Here is a 13,103-nt window from a genome sequence, read left to right on the forward strand (position 1 = left end):
GCAGACAAACTGGCTAAACCGACCGTCTGCTAGCGGCCTCGCGTCACCAAGGTCAGATAAATCCCATCACATAGAGCCTCTTTCACCTAGATATCATCATATAGAGACTGTGTCTGTTCCCCGAATTTGGAAATCCAAAAAATGTCCAAACCGATCTAAGGTTTAAAAATGTAATTGATACTCAACAAATAAAAAATAGATATAATGCAGATGAGCAAACGATAAAGCTTGGGTTGCTGAATATTCGATCCCTTCAAAAGCGCTCATAGTTAATTATATGATTTCAGATTATAACTTAGATGTGCTGTGTATGACAGAAACCTGGCTAAAACCAGACGATTACATTACTTTAAATGAGTCCACCCCCCATGATTACTGTTATAAACATGAACCTCGCCTGAAAGGCAAAGGGGGAGGTGTTGCTGTAATTTATATTAATATTTTCAAAACCACTAAAAAATCTAGTTTTAAATATACTTCTTTTCAAGTGTTGGTGCTTAATGTAAAAATATATAATGTAAACGATAAAACAAGTTTGAGAATTCTGCTGGCAACTGTATACAGGCCACCAGGGCACCATAAAGATTTTATCAAAGAATTTGCTGACTTTCTATCAGAATTAGTATTGACTGCAGATAAAGTCCTAATTGTTGGTGATTTTAACATACATGTAGATAATGGAAAAGATGCAATGGGATTGGCATTTAAAGACATTCTTAACTCTATTGGAGTTAGACAATACGTGTCAGGACCTACTCATTGTCGTAATCATACTCTAGATCTAATATTATCACATGGAATCAATGTTCAATCACCAGGATACTGTTATAAGCATGAGCCCCGTCTGATCGGTCGTGGCGGCGGTGTTGCAACAATCTATAGAGATATTCTTAATGTTACTCAGGAAACAGGTCACAGGTTTAATTCGTTTGAAGTACTTGTACTAAATATTAGGCTCTTAGATGTAAGAAAGAAATCCCTATTATCTCTAGCCTTGGCTACTGTATATAGACCTCCAGGGCCCTATGCTGATTTCCTAAAAGAGTTTGCAGACTTTCTCTCAGATCTATTGGTCAATACCGATAAAGCAATAATTGTTGGAGATTTTAACATACACGTAGATAACACAAATGATGCGTTAGGGACTGCGTTTACAGATTTATTAAACTCTTTTGGGGTCAAGCAAAACGTCAGTGGTCCCACTCATCGTCTAAATCATACACTAGACTTAATTATATCATATGGAACCAATCCAACTGATATAGATATTATACCGCAAAGTGACGATCTCACTGATCATCACATGGTAACTTGTATAATACGTACTGCTGAAATTTGTCATGTTGCGCCACGTTATAGACCAGGCAGAACAATCGTTCCAACCACTATAGATAGATTCTCAAATAGCTTACCTGATCTATCTCAGCTGCTCAGTGAACCCAAACAAACAGATGAACTAGAGGAAATGACTAGCAGTTTGAGCACCATTTTCTCTAGTACATTAGATATTGTTGCACCAATTAGATCAAAAAAGGTTAGAGAGAAAACTAAAGCACCATGGTACAACATGTTATCAAGAGAGAAACTCGTAACTTAGAGCGTAAATGGAAACAAACTAATTTAGAGGTCTTTAGAATCGCGTGGAAAGACAGTATGTCACGTTATAAAAAGGCTCTAAAAGCAGAGGCTGAGCGTCTCCACAAACTAATAGAAAATAACCAAAATAATCCAAGGTTTTTATTTAACACCGTGGCTAGACTAACAAATATACAGACATCACCAGAGCAAAATATTCCGTTACAGTATAGTAGTAATGATTTTTTGAACTACTTTAATGAGAAAATAGAAAGCATCCGTAACACAATTGTAAATGTACACTCTTTTATGGTGTCTTATGATTCAGCCTCAATTATCGCCCCTCTGGAACAACTACACCGCTTTACAACTATAGGACAGGAAGAGCTAAATAAACTTATCATTGCATCAAAACCAACAACATGTTTATTAGATCCAATACCCACTAAACTACTGAAAGAAGTGTTACCTGTAGTGGAAGAGCCTCTTCTCAATATTATTAACTCGTCTTTATTTTTAGGTCATGTTCCAAGAATATTCAAGCTGGCAGTTATACAACCTCTCATTAACAAACCGCAATTAGACCCAAATACCTTAGCAAATTACAGACCCATTTCATATCTTCCATTTATGTCTAAAATACTAGAAAAAATTGTGTCCGCTCAATTGTGCTCTTTCTTGCAAGAAAATGAGATATATGAAAAATTCCAGTCAGGATTCAGACTGCATCATAGCACAGAAACTGCGCTAGTTAAAATTACAAATGATTTACTTTTAGCTTCTGACCAAGGCTGTATCTCAATACTAGTTCTACTCGATCTTAGCGCTGCGTTCGACACTATAGATAATAAAATACTCTTGGATCGACTACAAAACTACACTGGTGTTCAGGGACAGGCATTAAGCTGGTTTAGATCGTACTTATCAGACCGTTATCATTTTGTCTGTTTAAATGGGGAAAAATCAAAGATAACGTCAGTAGACTATGGAGTACCGCAAGGATCGGTGTTAGGCCCTCTGCTATTCTCAATATATATGCTCTCACTTGGTAATATTATAAGAAAACATGGAATTAATTTCCACTGTTATGCTGATGACACTCAATTATATATTTCATCACGGCCAGATGAAAACACTAACTTATCAAATTTGACAGAGTGTCTCAAAGATATAAAATGCTGGATGACGCGTAGTTTCCTGCTACTAAATTCAGATAAAACGGTGGTATTACTTATTGGTCCAAAAAACTACCCACAAACTCACTTACAATACAACTTTAATATAGAAGGATGTCCTTTTACTTTATCCACTACAGTAAAAGACCTGGGTGTTATACTAGACCGCAACTTGTCTTTCGAAAATCATATTTCATATGTTACAAGAACAGCCTTTTTCCACCTTAGAAACATTACAAAGCTACGTAACATGCTATCTGTTTCTGATGCAGAAAAGTTAGTTCATGCATTCATGACCTCGAGACTAGATTATTGTAATGCTATATTAGCTGGCTGTCCTGCATCCTCAATAAACAAGCTACAGTTAGTGCAAAATGCAGCTGCTAGAGTTCTTACTAGGTCAAGAAAATTTGATCATATAACACCAATTTTATCATCTCTACACTGGTTACCTATCAAATTCCGTATCAATTACAAAGTACTATTACTGACCTATAAAGCCCTAAATGGTTTAGCTCCTGTGTATTTAATGGACCTTCTATCGCCCTACAATCCATCGCGTTCTTTAAGATCACTAAATTCGAGGCTTCTGGTCATTCCTAGGATATCTAAGTCCACTAAAGGAGGAAGGGCGTTCTCACATTTAGCTCCAAAACTCTGGAATAGCCTTCCTGATATTGTTCGAGGCTCTGACTCGCTGTCCCAGTTTAAAACTAGATTAAAGACGCATCTCTTTAGCCAAGCATTTACATAATGCTTACCTTTTATACCACTGCTGAATCAGATCAAATGCATTTAATATTATAAAACTTGAAGAGTCTGTAGGTTATTTGTATAGGTTGCATAGTATTTACAGTCATTACGTTCCTGTGTATATTGCGTGAATGATGGGTGGTTGGGTAGATATTGTGTTTTGCGGTAGGTGGTATGCCGTACGGAACCGTTGCCACTTAACCTGCTTTAACGACGACAGTGGGGCTCGACAGCCTTAGTCAAACGGGTCGGCGCGTATGGTTGGGCTGCGGAGAGATTGTGAGATTGTGGTTGGGACTCAGCAGCAGGAGGGATGTAGAGGTCAGTAAGCAGGGCTGAGTTGAGTGGGGGATGGAGGGGGGTGACTCTGGGACGCAAGAATCACTGTCTTAATGTTTTTTATCATTTACGCCCGTGTTATGGAAATCATTATGAACAGCAGTTACGCTAATTTTTTTCCCTTTTTGCTTTTCTGCTGTTAAAAACGGCGTTCGTCAGCTCCAGTTTGTATCCAGCCTTTCACGGAGACTTCAGATACCCCAATCACAAAGCCTGTGAAGAGACGACTCAACACCGGCGATATGGACCCTCTATGGTGGACGGCACTGATTCTCAACAACTCGTTTCAACACCGGCGTGATTACTTGGACTTCCAAAAAATGGAAATGGATAAATATTCTAAATGTTCCGATCCAATCTGCCTTGTAATGCTGCCCGAATCATAAATCATGCACTGTTCCTTCGTTGGCCAGAGGAGAACAGGCCCTCCGACTGAGTCTGGTTTCTCCCAAGGTTTTTTCTCCATTCTGTCACCTGATGGAGTTTTGGTTCCTTGCCACTGTTGCCTTGGCTTTTGGCTTGCTTAGTTGGGGACATTTAATATTCAATAATATTATTGATCTGCCTTACTTAAGGTGGATGTTGACTCAATTTTCTTTTAGAAACAAACTCTGTTATATTATTTTCATGTTATCACTGTGAAGCTGCTTTGATACAATCTGTATTGTAAAAAGCGCTATATAAATAAAGGTGACTTGACTTGACTTGACTTGACTTGTATGTGACAGAAGTTTCTCTGTGAAGTCCAACCTGACTCGGCACATGCAGCTACATGGTCCAAAGGAACATGTGTGTGAAGTGTGTGGGAAAAGCTTCTCACTGAAACAGCAGATGAGCAGCCACCAAAAACAGCACCTGTACCCATGCATCCATCTGTACAGGCAGGGAGAGGCCAAGCTGCAGTGTACTGATGCAGCTAAGAGTGTGGCAATGGCCCCCAGCAAAGCAGTAGACCCCAGCTGTCTGGATTCTGAAAAGGCGGAGGCTGCTGCAAAGAAAGCTGGAGGGGAAATGTGGAAAGGCCAGCTAGTTGTCACATTCGGCAAATATGAAGGACAGTCTTTCAGGTGGCTGCTTGAAAATGATGTGGGCTGGGTCATATGGCTGCTGTCTGAATATTGCCAGAAGGGTGAGAAGAACGATCTCCTAAAGTGGCAAAAGGAGCGATTGCTGCAGTTCCCGCCTGTCACCTTTCATCTTGACAAACGCTTGGAGGTAACTTTAACCCTTTAACCCTTCGGAGTCTTGGGATATTTTGGCTGTTTTTGAGTACTTTTTATTTTTTTTATTTTGCGACATAAACAAATGTTTACCATACCAATATTGGGTATCATTTTTTTCAGCACAACATCTCCTATATGACCAGATAATTAGTTTTTCACTTTGATGTACTTTATCAACATACTGGACCCAAAATCACACAAAAAACACAAAATCCGAATTGAAAAATTATAGTTTTTTTACTACAAAAAACACAAACATGCTCAATGAAGTATTTTAAAAGGTTTAAAATATAAACACAAGTTGTACATGGCAACATATACAGGAACAATTCAAATATAATCAAGCTATATACAAAAAAAAAAGATTTACAAAAAAAAAGCGGGTGTAGCCATAGGCTTTTTTTTTTCTTTCTAGCTTTGCCACTTTTTAAAACAGTTTATGCACACAATTATACAGAGAGCTATATTTAAGGCCTTGCATTCCCAGAGTATGAGGGTTCCCAAATAGGGCAAATACAACATAAAAAAGGTAAAATTGAGATAAAATCAAACTATATACAGCAAAAAAGCAGGTGTGGCAATAGGCGTTTTTATCTTTTCTTTTTTGCTTAGAAACTCAAAACAATTCATGTACAATTACACAGACAGCTAGATTACAGGGCTTTCATTCATTGAGTAAGAAGGGTTCCTAAATAGTGGAAATATACTATAAAAAAGGTGAATGAACACAAAATCAAACTATACATACTACTATTTACAACAAATATCAGGTGGTTTTTTTTTATTTTTATCTGTGCCACTCCTCAAAACAGTTTCTGTCAACAATGAGACAGAGGGCTACATCACAGGCCTTGCATTTCCATAGTGTGAGGTTCCTTTTCTTCTCCACTTGCCGGCAATGATGTCAGATCCTGCGGCCTTGTGTGGCTTTCTCTTTGACATCTGTAGCCACGCCAATGGCAACAGGAACATGGTCGGTGCTCCTCTGGATGGCAACTCCTGTCTTGTCCACTCCCCACAGCTGGGACACCAGTTCTTCCAGGAAGTTCTTGTGTGTCATGTGCTGAACCTGTTGTGTGTGGCTTATCTCACAGTGTAGGATGTAGGCATTCGTTGTAGCAATGTCCACAAAGTGCAGAAACAGGGTACGGTACCAGCGAGCAGTTCTGCGATGGGTCGAGTAATACTGGAGAAGCTGGTCTGACAGGTCAACCCCTCCCATGTTCTTGTTGTAGGCAACGATGGGGGTAGGGCAGGGAATGTCTTTCACTGCCCAGTGTCCATCTCCACCCTTCACTCTCCTCTGGACAGCCTCACCAGAAAAGGCTGGATGGATTGTGGAGCACAGCGACACCTCCCGTGTGTCCATCCACTTCACAAAGACCAGGGGGCCTGATCCATCTTATGGTGCCTCTCTTGGATTATTTGTTGAGGGCATTTGCTCTTTTACTTGGACACCCTTTCCTGTTGTCCCTGTAAGTACCACAGGCTCCAAAGTTAATGTTAGCCAAACCAAGGAACAGTTTGGGGCTTGTGTAGAAGTTGTCCATATAAATATGGTGTCCTGTCCCAAGATGTGATGGCTGAATGAGGTCAATGACAGCATCATACGACAGTCCATGCACGCTTGGTGTGTGTGACTTGCCCACATACAGGTTGAAGTTGAGTGTGTAGCCATTACTTGACTCTGCCAACACAAACAGCTTGATCCCCCATTTTGTTGGTTTGTCCTTCATATATTTTGTCATGCCAGTTTTTGCTTTGGTTGCCACCATTCTCTCATCGACTGCCAGTTCCTTCCTTGGGTGGTAATGAGCGTTGCAGGCATTCCGAATGTCATCCATCAAAGGTTGGATTCTGAACAGCTTGTCATGCTGTGGTGTTCCCTTCTTCTGGTCATTTTTGACATCCTCCTCTGGATCACTGAGGTGGATGTTCCACGATAACGCCCTGAATCTGTCTCTTGTCATGACAGTGGCTGACGACAAACGGCACAGACATGAAGTGGTTTTTTCTCCAGTAGTCCTGGAGACTTGGCAGTGACACTAATGATGTGTACATGAGGAGACCTAGGTATTTGTATAGTTCCTCAACTTCAACATCAGTCCATTTGTACTTATTCCCCATTTCCTGTTTTTTTGCTGCCTGCTTGTTGGTGTTTTTGCAGAGTGTCTTCATGGTATTCCTGGTAAAGTACAGCTGGAACAGGTCCATTGGTGAGTGTACTGAATGCATATTCACCTGGGCTCCTGGTGTTCTGCGGGGCATGAACCTACTGGTTTGTGGGGCAGTATCAGGATCACTCTCGGTTTTCCAGGGCTCAGAACTGTGGTGTGGCTGTCCTGACTTTGCTGGAGATCTTGATCTGGTTTGACTCTTCCTTCCACCCCCTCTCTGTGTAGGCCTCTGTCTGCTTGTTGTCGGAGTGGTAGATGAACCAGGCTGCTCATCATCTCTGTACATGTCAAGACACATGTAAAATGATTAAAGATTGTACATCAAAGTACAAGATGCTCATTGGCACATATGCACAACAATTACAGTGAAGAAGTCGTTGGCAATGAAATTCTTGTTCACACAGCCACACACACACACAGACAAAGAGACACACACACACACACACACACACACACACACACACACACACACACATACAGACTGACACACACACACACACACTCACAATATAATATACAATAAGCTAGCAATAAATGTACAGTACAATACACAATGTACAATAACAGACAGACACACACAGATAGACAGAGACACACAGACAAAGACACACACAGACAGACAGACAGACAGACAGACACACACACACAGACAGATACACAGACATACACAGACACACACACACACACACACAGAGACAAAGACAGAAACACACACACACGCACGCACGGAAACACACACGTGCGCGCGCGCACACACACACGCGCGGGCGCGCACACACACACACACACACACACACACACACACACACACACACACACACACACACACACACACAATATAATATACAATAAGCTAGCAATAAATGTTCACAAAAAGTTTGTCTCACCTCTCGTTGTGAACCACAAAAGCCGAGTCGTCAATCTCATCATCACCACTTTCTGATTCCGACGATGAACTGTAAACAGCGTCCTGGTCGTCCAATCGATAGAACAAGTCGAGGGCTTGTTCAACCGAAAACATTTGCTTCATTTTACTTCCACAAAAAACTCTAAATCTACTCCTAAACTACCTAAACTATCTACACTACTCCACTCCTCTAAACTAGCAATAATATCTCTCTCAGTACGTCTCTCCTTGTCAACTCTGTCAATCTCCCGCCTTTCAATTTCGCTTCTTTGCTCAGTTGGCTCCTCCTCCACTCCCTAAAGTGTGCAGCCTGAAGAGCAGATTCAGCAGATTTACACATTTTTCTCCGTTTTGTTTTATGACAAAAACCGACAAAGTTATTAGAATAAATGCAACGCCTGTCGCATCCCATCTTGCGTTCTTTTACGAACGCGTCAATATTTTTCAATATTTTTTTATATAAAGTTTAAATGATCATATCTCCGTTTTTACTTGGTCAATCAACACAAAACAAAAAGTAGAATAGAGTTTCAAGCCAGCACTTTCGACAGAAGTGGACGGCAGTGCTCAACGAGACTTTGTTTTTATGCTTCGACGTCTTAAACTGGTCATGTGACTTGATCACGCCGGCGTGATCGGCGACTCGGAAGAGTTAACTGAGATTAAATTATATTTACTTTTTTGTTTATAAAAACAATGTAGTGCATGTGTAAATCAGTTAGGCACATGTAATGCACCTTCGATAGTAAAATCATCAATGTTTACTCTGCACAAAAGCTTGTGCTTTAGACATAGGAAGTGGTAACAGTGTAAGTACTTGTGTTTATGTGGTACAATACAACTTTGTATGTGTTTTTATACAATTTCTTTATTTTCTGCATGAACAGGAGTCAAGGAAAGACAAAGGAAAGAAGGCTGAATCTACCCTTTCCAAGTTCCAGCAGGATCCTGACTATGCCAGTGATGCTGAATTGTTGGCAGCTGCAGGTATTTAACATTTAACTCGCCATAACTCTTATTTTAAAATTCATATAACATTTTCTTACTGATGTATTTCAAACATCTGACTAAATACACTACAGAAATATCACACATTTTATGGCACTGATAATGACGATAGTAGGTTTAGTATTTCACTTTAATTTTCAGCAGGGTGAGGGATATTATCAAGCTAGCTGCCCTTTTTCAGTGTAACAGATTAATGTCTAAATTCTTTGTTGGCATTTAGATAACGCATACACAAATCAATTTAATTTGATGTGATATGTTGGATTTGTTTTAAACTATTGCCTATATTTTTTGTAGCAGGTCTATACTAAAATGTTTGTATCAAATATAATTTGTGTTCTCTAAAATAAGATCTGATAACATGGAAAAAAGAAACAAAATTTGTTTATTGTGATAATGCTAGTGTTTGTCATTATATTCACATCTTACGCAATGTGCTCAATACATTTTGTCTGATTTTTTCTACAGAGACAGTCCTTGAAGATTCTGAGGTAGCGGTCTCCACACGGCTGACCACCTGGGGAGAGCTCACACCGGCTGTGAGACAGGACTCTTCCCACAGCCTCAGCACATCTCAGGGAAGACCTTCTTCCCCTGTAGACACCTCTGCCTCAGAAACCGGTGGCATCTTGCTGGAGGGCTGGCAGAAATACTGGGAGCATCCACCTCCATCTACACAAGCCAATGGTATAGCTCCTCCTAACATCACGTGGCTGAAATGTGATGAGATGTATGGTCTGTTTAAGAGGCCTTCCAAGTACAAGAATGCCAAAGGAGAGATTTTGGAGAGAAGGCTTTTAAAGGAGAAGATGGAGTTCCACCCACCCCCAATTCCTACTTCTGTCAAGGGAGGACTGCCCAACATGATGGCCTTTTTCACAACCCCTGCCTTGTTCTGGCGCCTAGTTGGTGTGATGCAAGCCAAGATCTGCTGCCCTAGCTCCAACTGCCCTGCACCACCAGGTGAATACCTTGAGAAGAAAGGCTTTGGTAGTTATGCCAGGCAAGTGTGTGGGATGAAGTACAATTACACCCTGTTGACGGAGAAGCTGAAGTCTTCACATTGTGAAAAGATGAGGCGGGCAGTGAGTAAGACACATAGTGAAGCAGACAGTGAAGATGAGGACAGTCATCATGTTCAGCAGTACATTTGGCTGGCACACAGTCCCAAGATTGTGATGAACCTGGCCCCGGCCATCAGAAGCATGTTTCCTGCCATACTGTGTGGGAAGCGTGCTATTGACAAAGGCGTGGTTACTCTTCTGAATGACAGGGTCAACAGTGTGTCCATGAACAAAGTCCAGAGACTGCTGCAGCAGGGACATGATGAGTGGTATGTGGAGCGCCGTGACCTGTACCAGACTCTCCTGTACGAAGCCCACACAGCTGGATCTGCATCGTCTCAGAAGAGCATCCTGTCCTTTGTCAAAGCTGCTGGTACTTACACCCCTCCTCTGCCCCGGACTCCCCTTCCTTCTGCCCGTGTGCTGAGACGTGCACACATGATCATGGAGATGGAGAAGATGCCTGTGTACAGAGCCTCAATCCTCAGTGTGACTGGAGAAATCCTCTGCATTGATGGTACAAAAAAGGTATGTGTATTGTATCAATTCTTGAAGTTAAAGCTGCAGTAGGGAGTTTTGAGAAAATGTTGACTTAGCCTGAAAATTTGAACAAGCACAATTTACAGTTCCAACCCCCTTGCTCTCTGCTGCGCTACAGCCCTCCCTCCACAGCTCCTCCCCCACAGCGGAGCCTGCCGTGAACGCGCAGGCTAGTAAGCAGGACCACCGATGACGGCTGATTATAAACAGTTATGGAACATTCACTAATAGGGACGAAACATCAACAATATGCTTTACATTGACTATGGCCTGCCCATACTTTGACTACAAACTTGGTCCTCAAATCATTATGTATTTTGCAATACATGTAACTTTATAAGGTTGCACTCTTTCTATAAGTTATAGCTACTAAGATAACGTTAAAGGATTAGTTCACTTAAAAAAAAAAAACTTTTGCTGATAATTTACTCACCCCCATGTCATCCAAGATGTCCATGTCTTTCTTTCTTCAGTCGAAAAGAAATTAAGTTTTTTGATGAAAACATTCCAGGCTTTTTCTCCATATAATGGACTTCAATAGGACACAAACGTTTAGAGGACCAAATGACAGTTTCAGCGCAGCTTCAAAGGGTTTTAAACGATACCAGACGATGAATAAGGATCTTATCTAGTGAAACGATCGGTCATTTCAAAAATATATAAAAAACTTTAAGTTTTATAAGCACAAATGCTCGCCTTGCTCTGTTCTGTGATGCACGATCGTGATCCTGTTCGAACTCGTTCATCCAAATGAACAAATCTTTTTTCGAGTCATTTCGTTCATTCAACGAACGAAATGACTCGAAAAAAGATCCGTTCATTTGGATGAACGAACAGGAGAGTAACGAACGACGGTACGCACTCGCGCTCCAAAGCCAAGGCTGCTGAAAGTTGGCAAAAAATATTTACCTATTGCCCAGCAACTAGGAAGTCCACCACTTCAGGTTTTGAAGGTGTTGTGTTCAACAGTTTTGAACACTTCAAAAGTGTAGTAGATGAGGAACTTAAAAAGAAGAAAAAATAACAACTAGAGAGTCAACTACATCTTCAATTTCATCCCCCAAATCACAATAGCAGATTTCTGGGGTATGGTTTGGACCTGATTCAGACCTGGATTAGACCTAGTTTATATTTTGCCCTAGTTTGGCCATGAATTAGACCTGGTTTAATCCCAGTTGTACTTACCTACAACCTCAATTCCAATGAAGTTGGGACATTGTGTAAAACGTAAATAAAACCAGAAAACAATGATTTGCAAATCCTTTACAACCTATGTTCAATTGAATACACCACAAAGACAAGATATTTAATGTTCAAACTGATAAACTTTATTGTTTTTTGCAAATACTCACTCACTTTGATCACAGCATAAAGATGCATTTGAAGTGCTGTACAGGGTGTAAAATCTCGGTGCTCTTTGGTTGCTTGGGATAGTAATGCTCAAAATCAAAGTAATAATCCAAGGCACTCGAATTGTATATACAAAAAAGTAAAAAGCCTTTATTGAATCATGGCTTCTATCATTAAAATTGGTGACAGATACACCTACGCGTTGCGGCTATTGCCTTCGTCAGGGTGTGTGTAACAAACAAAGTCACAAGTGCATTTTAAATAGCAGTTCATTAATCTAAATAGTAAACACCTGGTCACACACTACGCAAGGTAACCAACAGGGAGCAGAATTCAACAAATGAAATAGTATATTGCATAATATCAAGCCAAATCAAACCCAAAAAAAAAAAAAAAAAAAAAAAATTATTTGAAATATTTTCAGCAATATCTAGATTACAGTATACAAATCAAAACATAACAATAAAATAGAGCAAAAAAACATCAAAATATACACGTCAATGGATGTATACATCTAATGATATACAATACGACTAATTTCATGAAAAATTTCACAGAAATGGTACAAAATCTAATTCTCCATTTAAACCTGGGAATGTGGTGGCTTTCAGTGAGTAAATCCAGAAAGATTCTCTTTGTAGTAACTTCTTAACCCTATCACCTCCTCTTATGGACTTGGGGATGTGTTCAATACCGATTATCTTGAGTGTATTCGGACTACCATGGTTTGTATCTCTGTAATGAATGGCCATAGGATATAGAGGGTTACAGATTCGAATGGCGTTTTTATGCTCTGATAGTCGTATCTTTAGTTTTCTAGTCGTCATCCCTATATAGAAACATCCACATGGACACTCTAACCTGTAGATCACAAATGAGGTATTACAATTAATGAAAGATCTTATTTTCAGTTCGGAGTCAGAGGTTACGTCTCTAAATGTTTTTGTCCTGATCATATTATCGCAGTGATTACAGTTGCCACACCTGTAATT

General features: G+C 40.3%; 1 protein-coding gene across 1 annotated transcript; it reads right to left on the reverse strand.

Annotated features, from left to right (window-relative positions):
- Nucleotides 1-6,463: 6,463 nt before the first annotated feature.
- On the reverse strand, nt 6,464-8,380 carry LOC143719416 (uncharacterized). Its single transcript, XM_077209776.1, has 2 exons — nt 8,130-8,380; nt 6,464-7,520 (listed from the first exon to the last, which is right to left on the reverse strand). Exons 1-2 carry the CDS (start codon nt 8,270-8,272, stop codon nt 6,986-6,988), a joined length of 678 nt encoding a protein of 225 aa, XP_077065891.1. The 5' UTR covers nt 8,273-8,380; the 3' UTR covers nt 6,464-6,985.
- Nucleotides 8,381-13,103: the final 4,723 nt, after the last annotated feature.

The sequence above is a fragment of the Siphateles boraxobius genome, unplaced genomic scaffold (assembly GCF_051911475.1).
Source record: "Siphateles boraxobius isolate OS27281-9 unplaced genomic scaffold, OSU_SipBor_1 63, whole genome shotgun sequence".
In the NCBI taxonomy this organism is placed as follows: Eukaryota; Metazoa; Chordata; class Actinopteri; order Cypriniformes; family Leuciscidae; genus Siphateles; species Siphateles boraxobius.

Bases quoted from the DNA above. Each gene is read 5' to 3' on its own strand.
- LOC143719416 (XM_077209776.1), bottom strand. From the start codon at position 8,272: ATGAAGCAAATGTTTTCGGTTGAACAAGCCCTCGACTTGTTCTATCGA. The intron at 7,521-8,129 runs GTGAGACAAACT...TGACATGTACAG, and splicing joins TTTGTGGTTCACAACGAGAG to AGATGATGAGCAGCCTGGTT.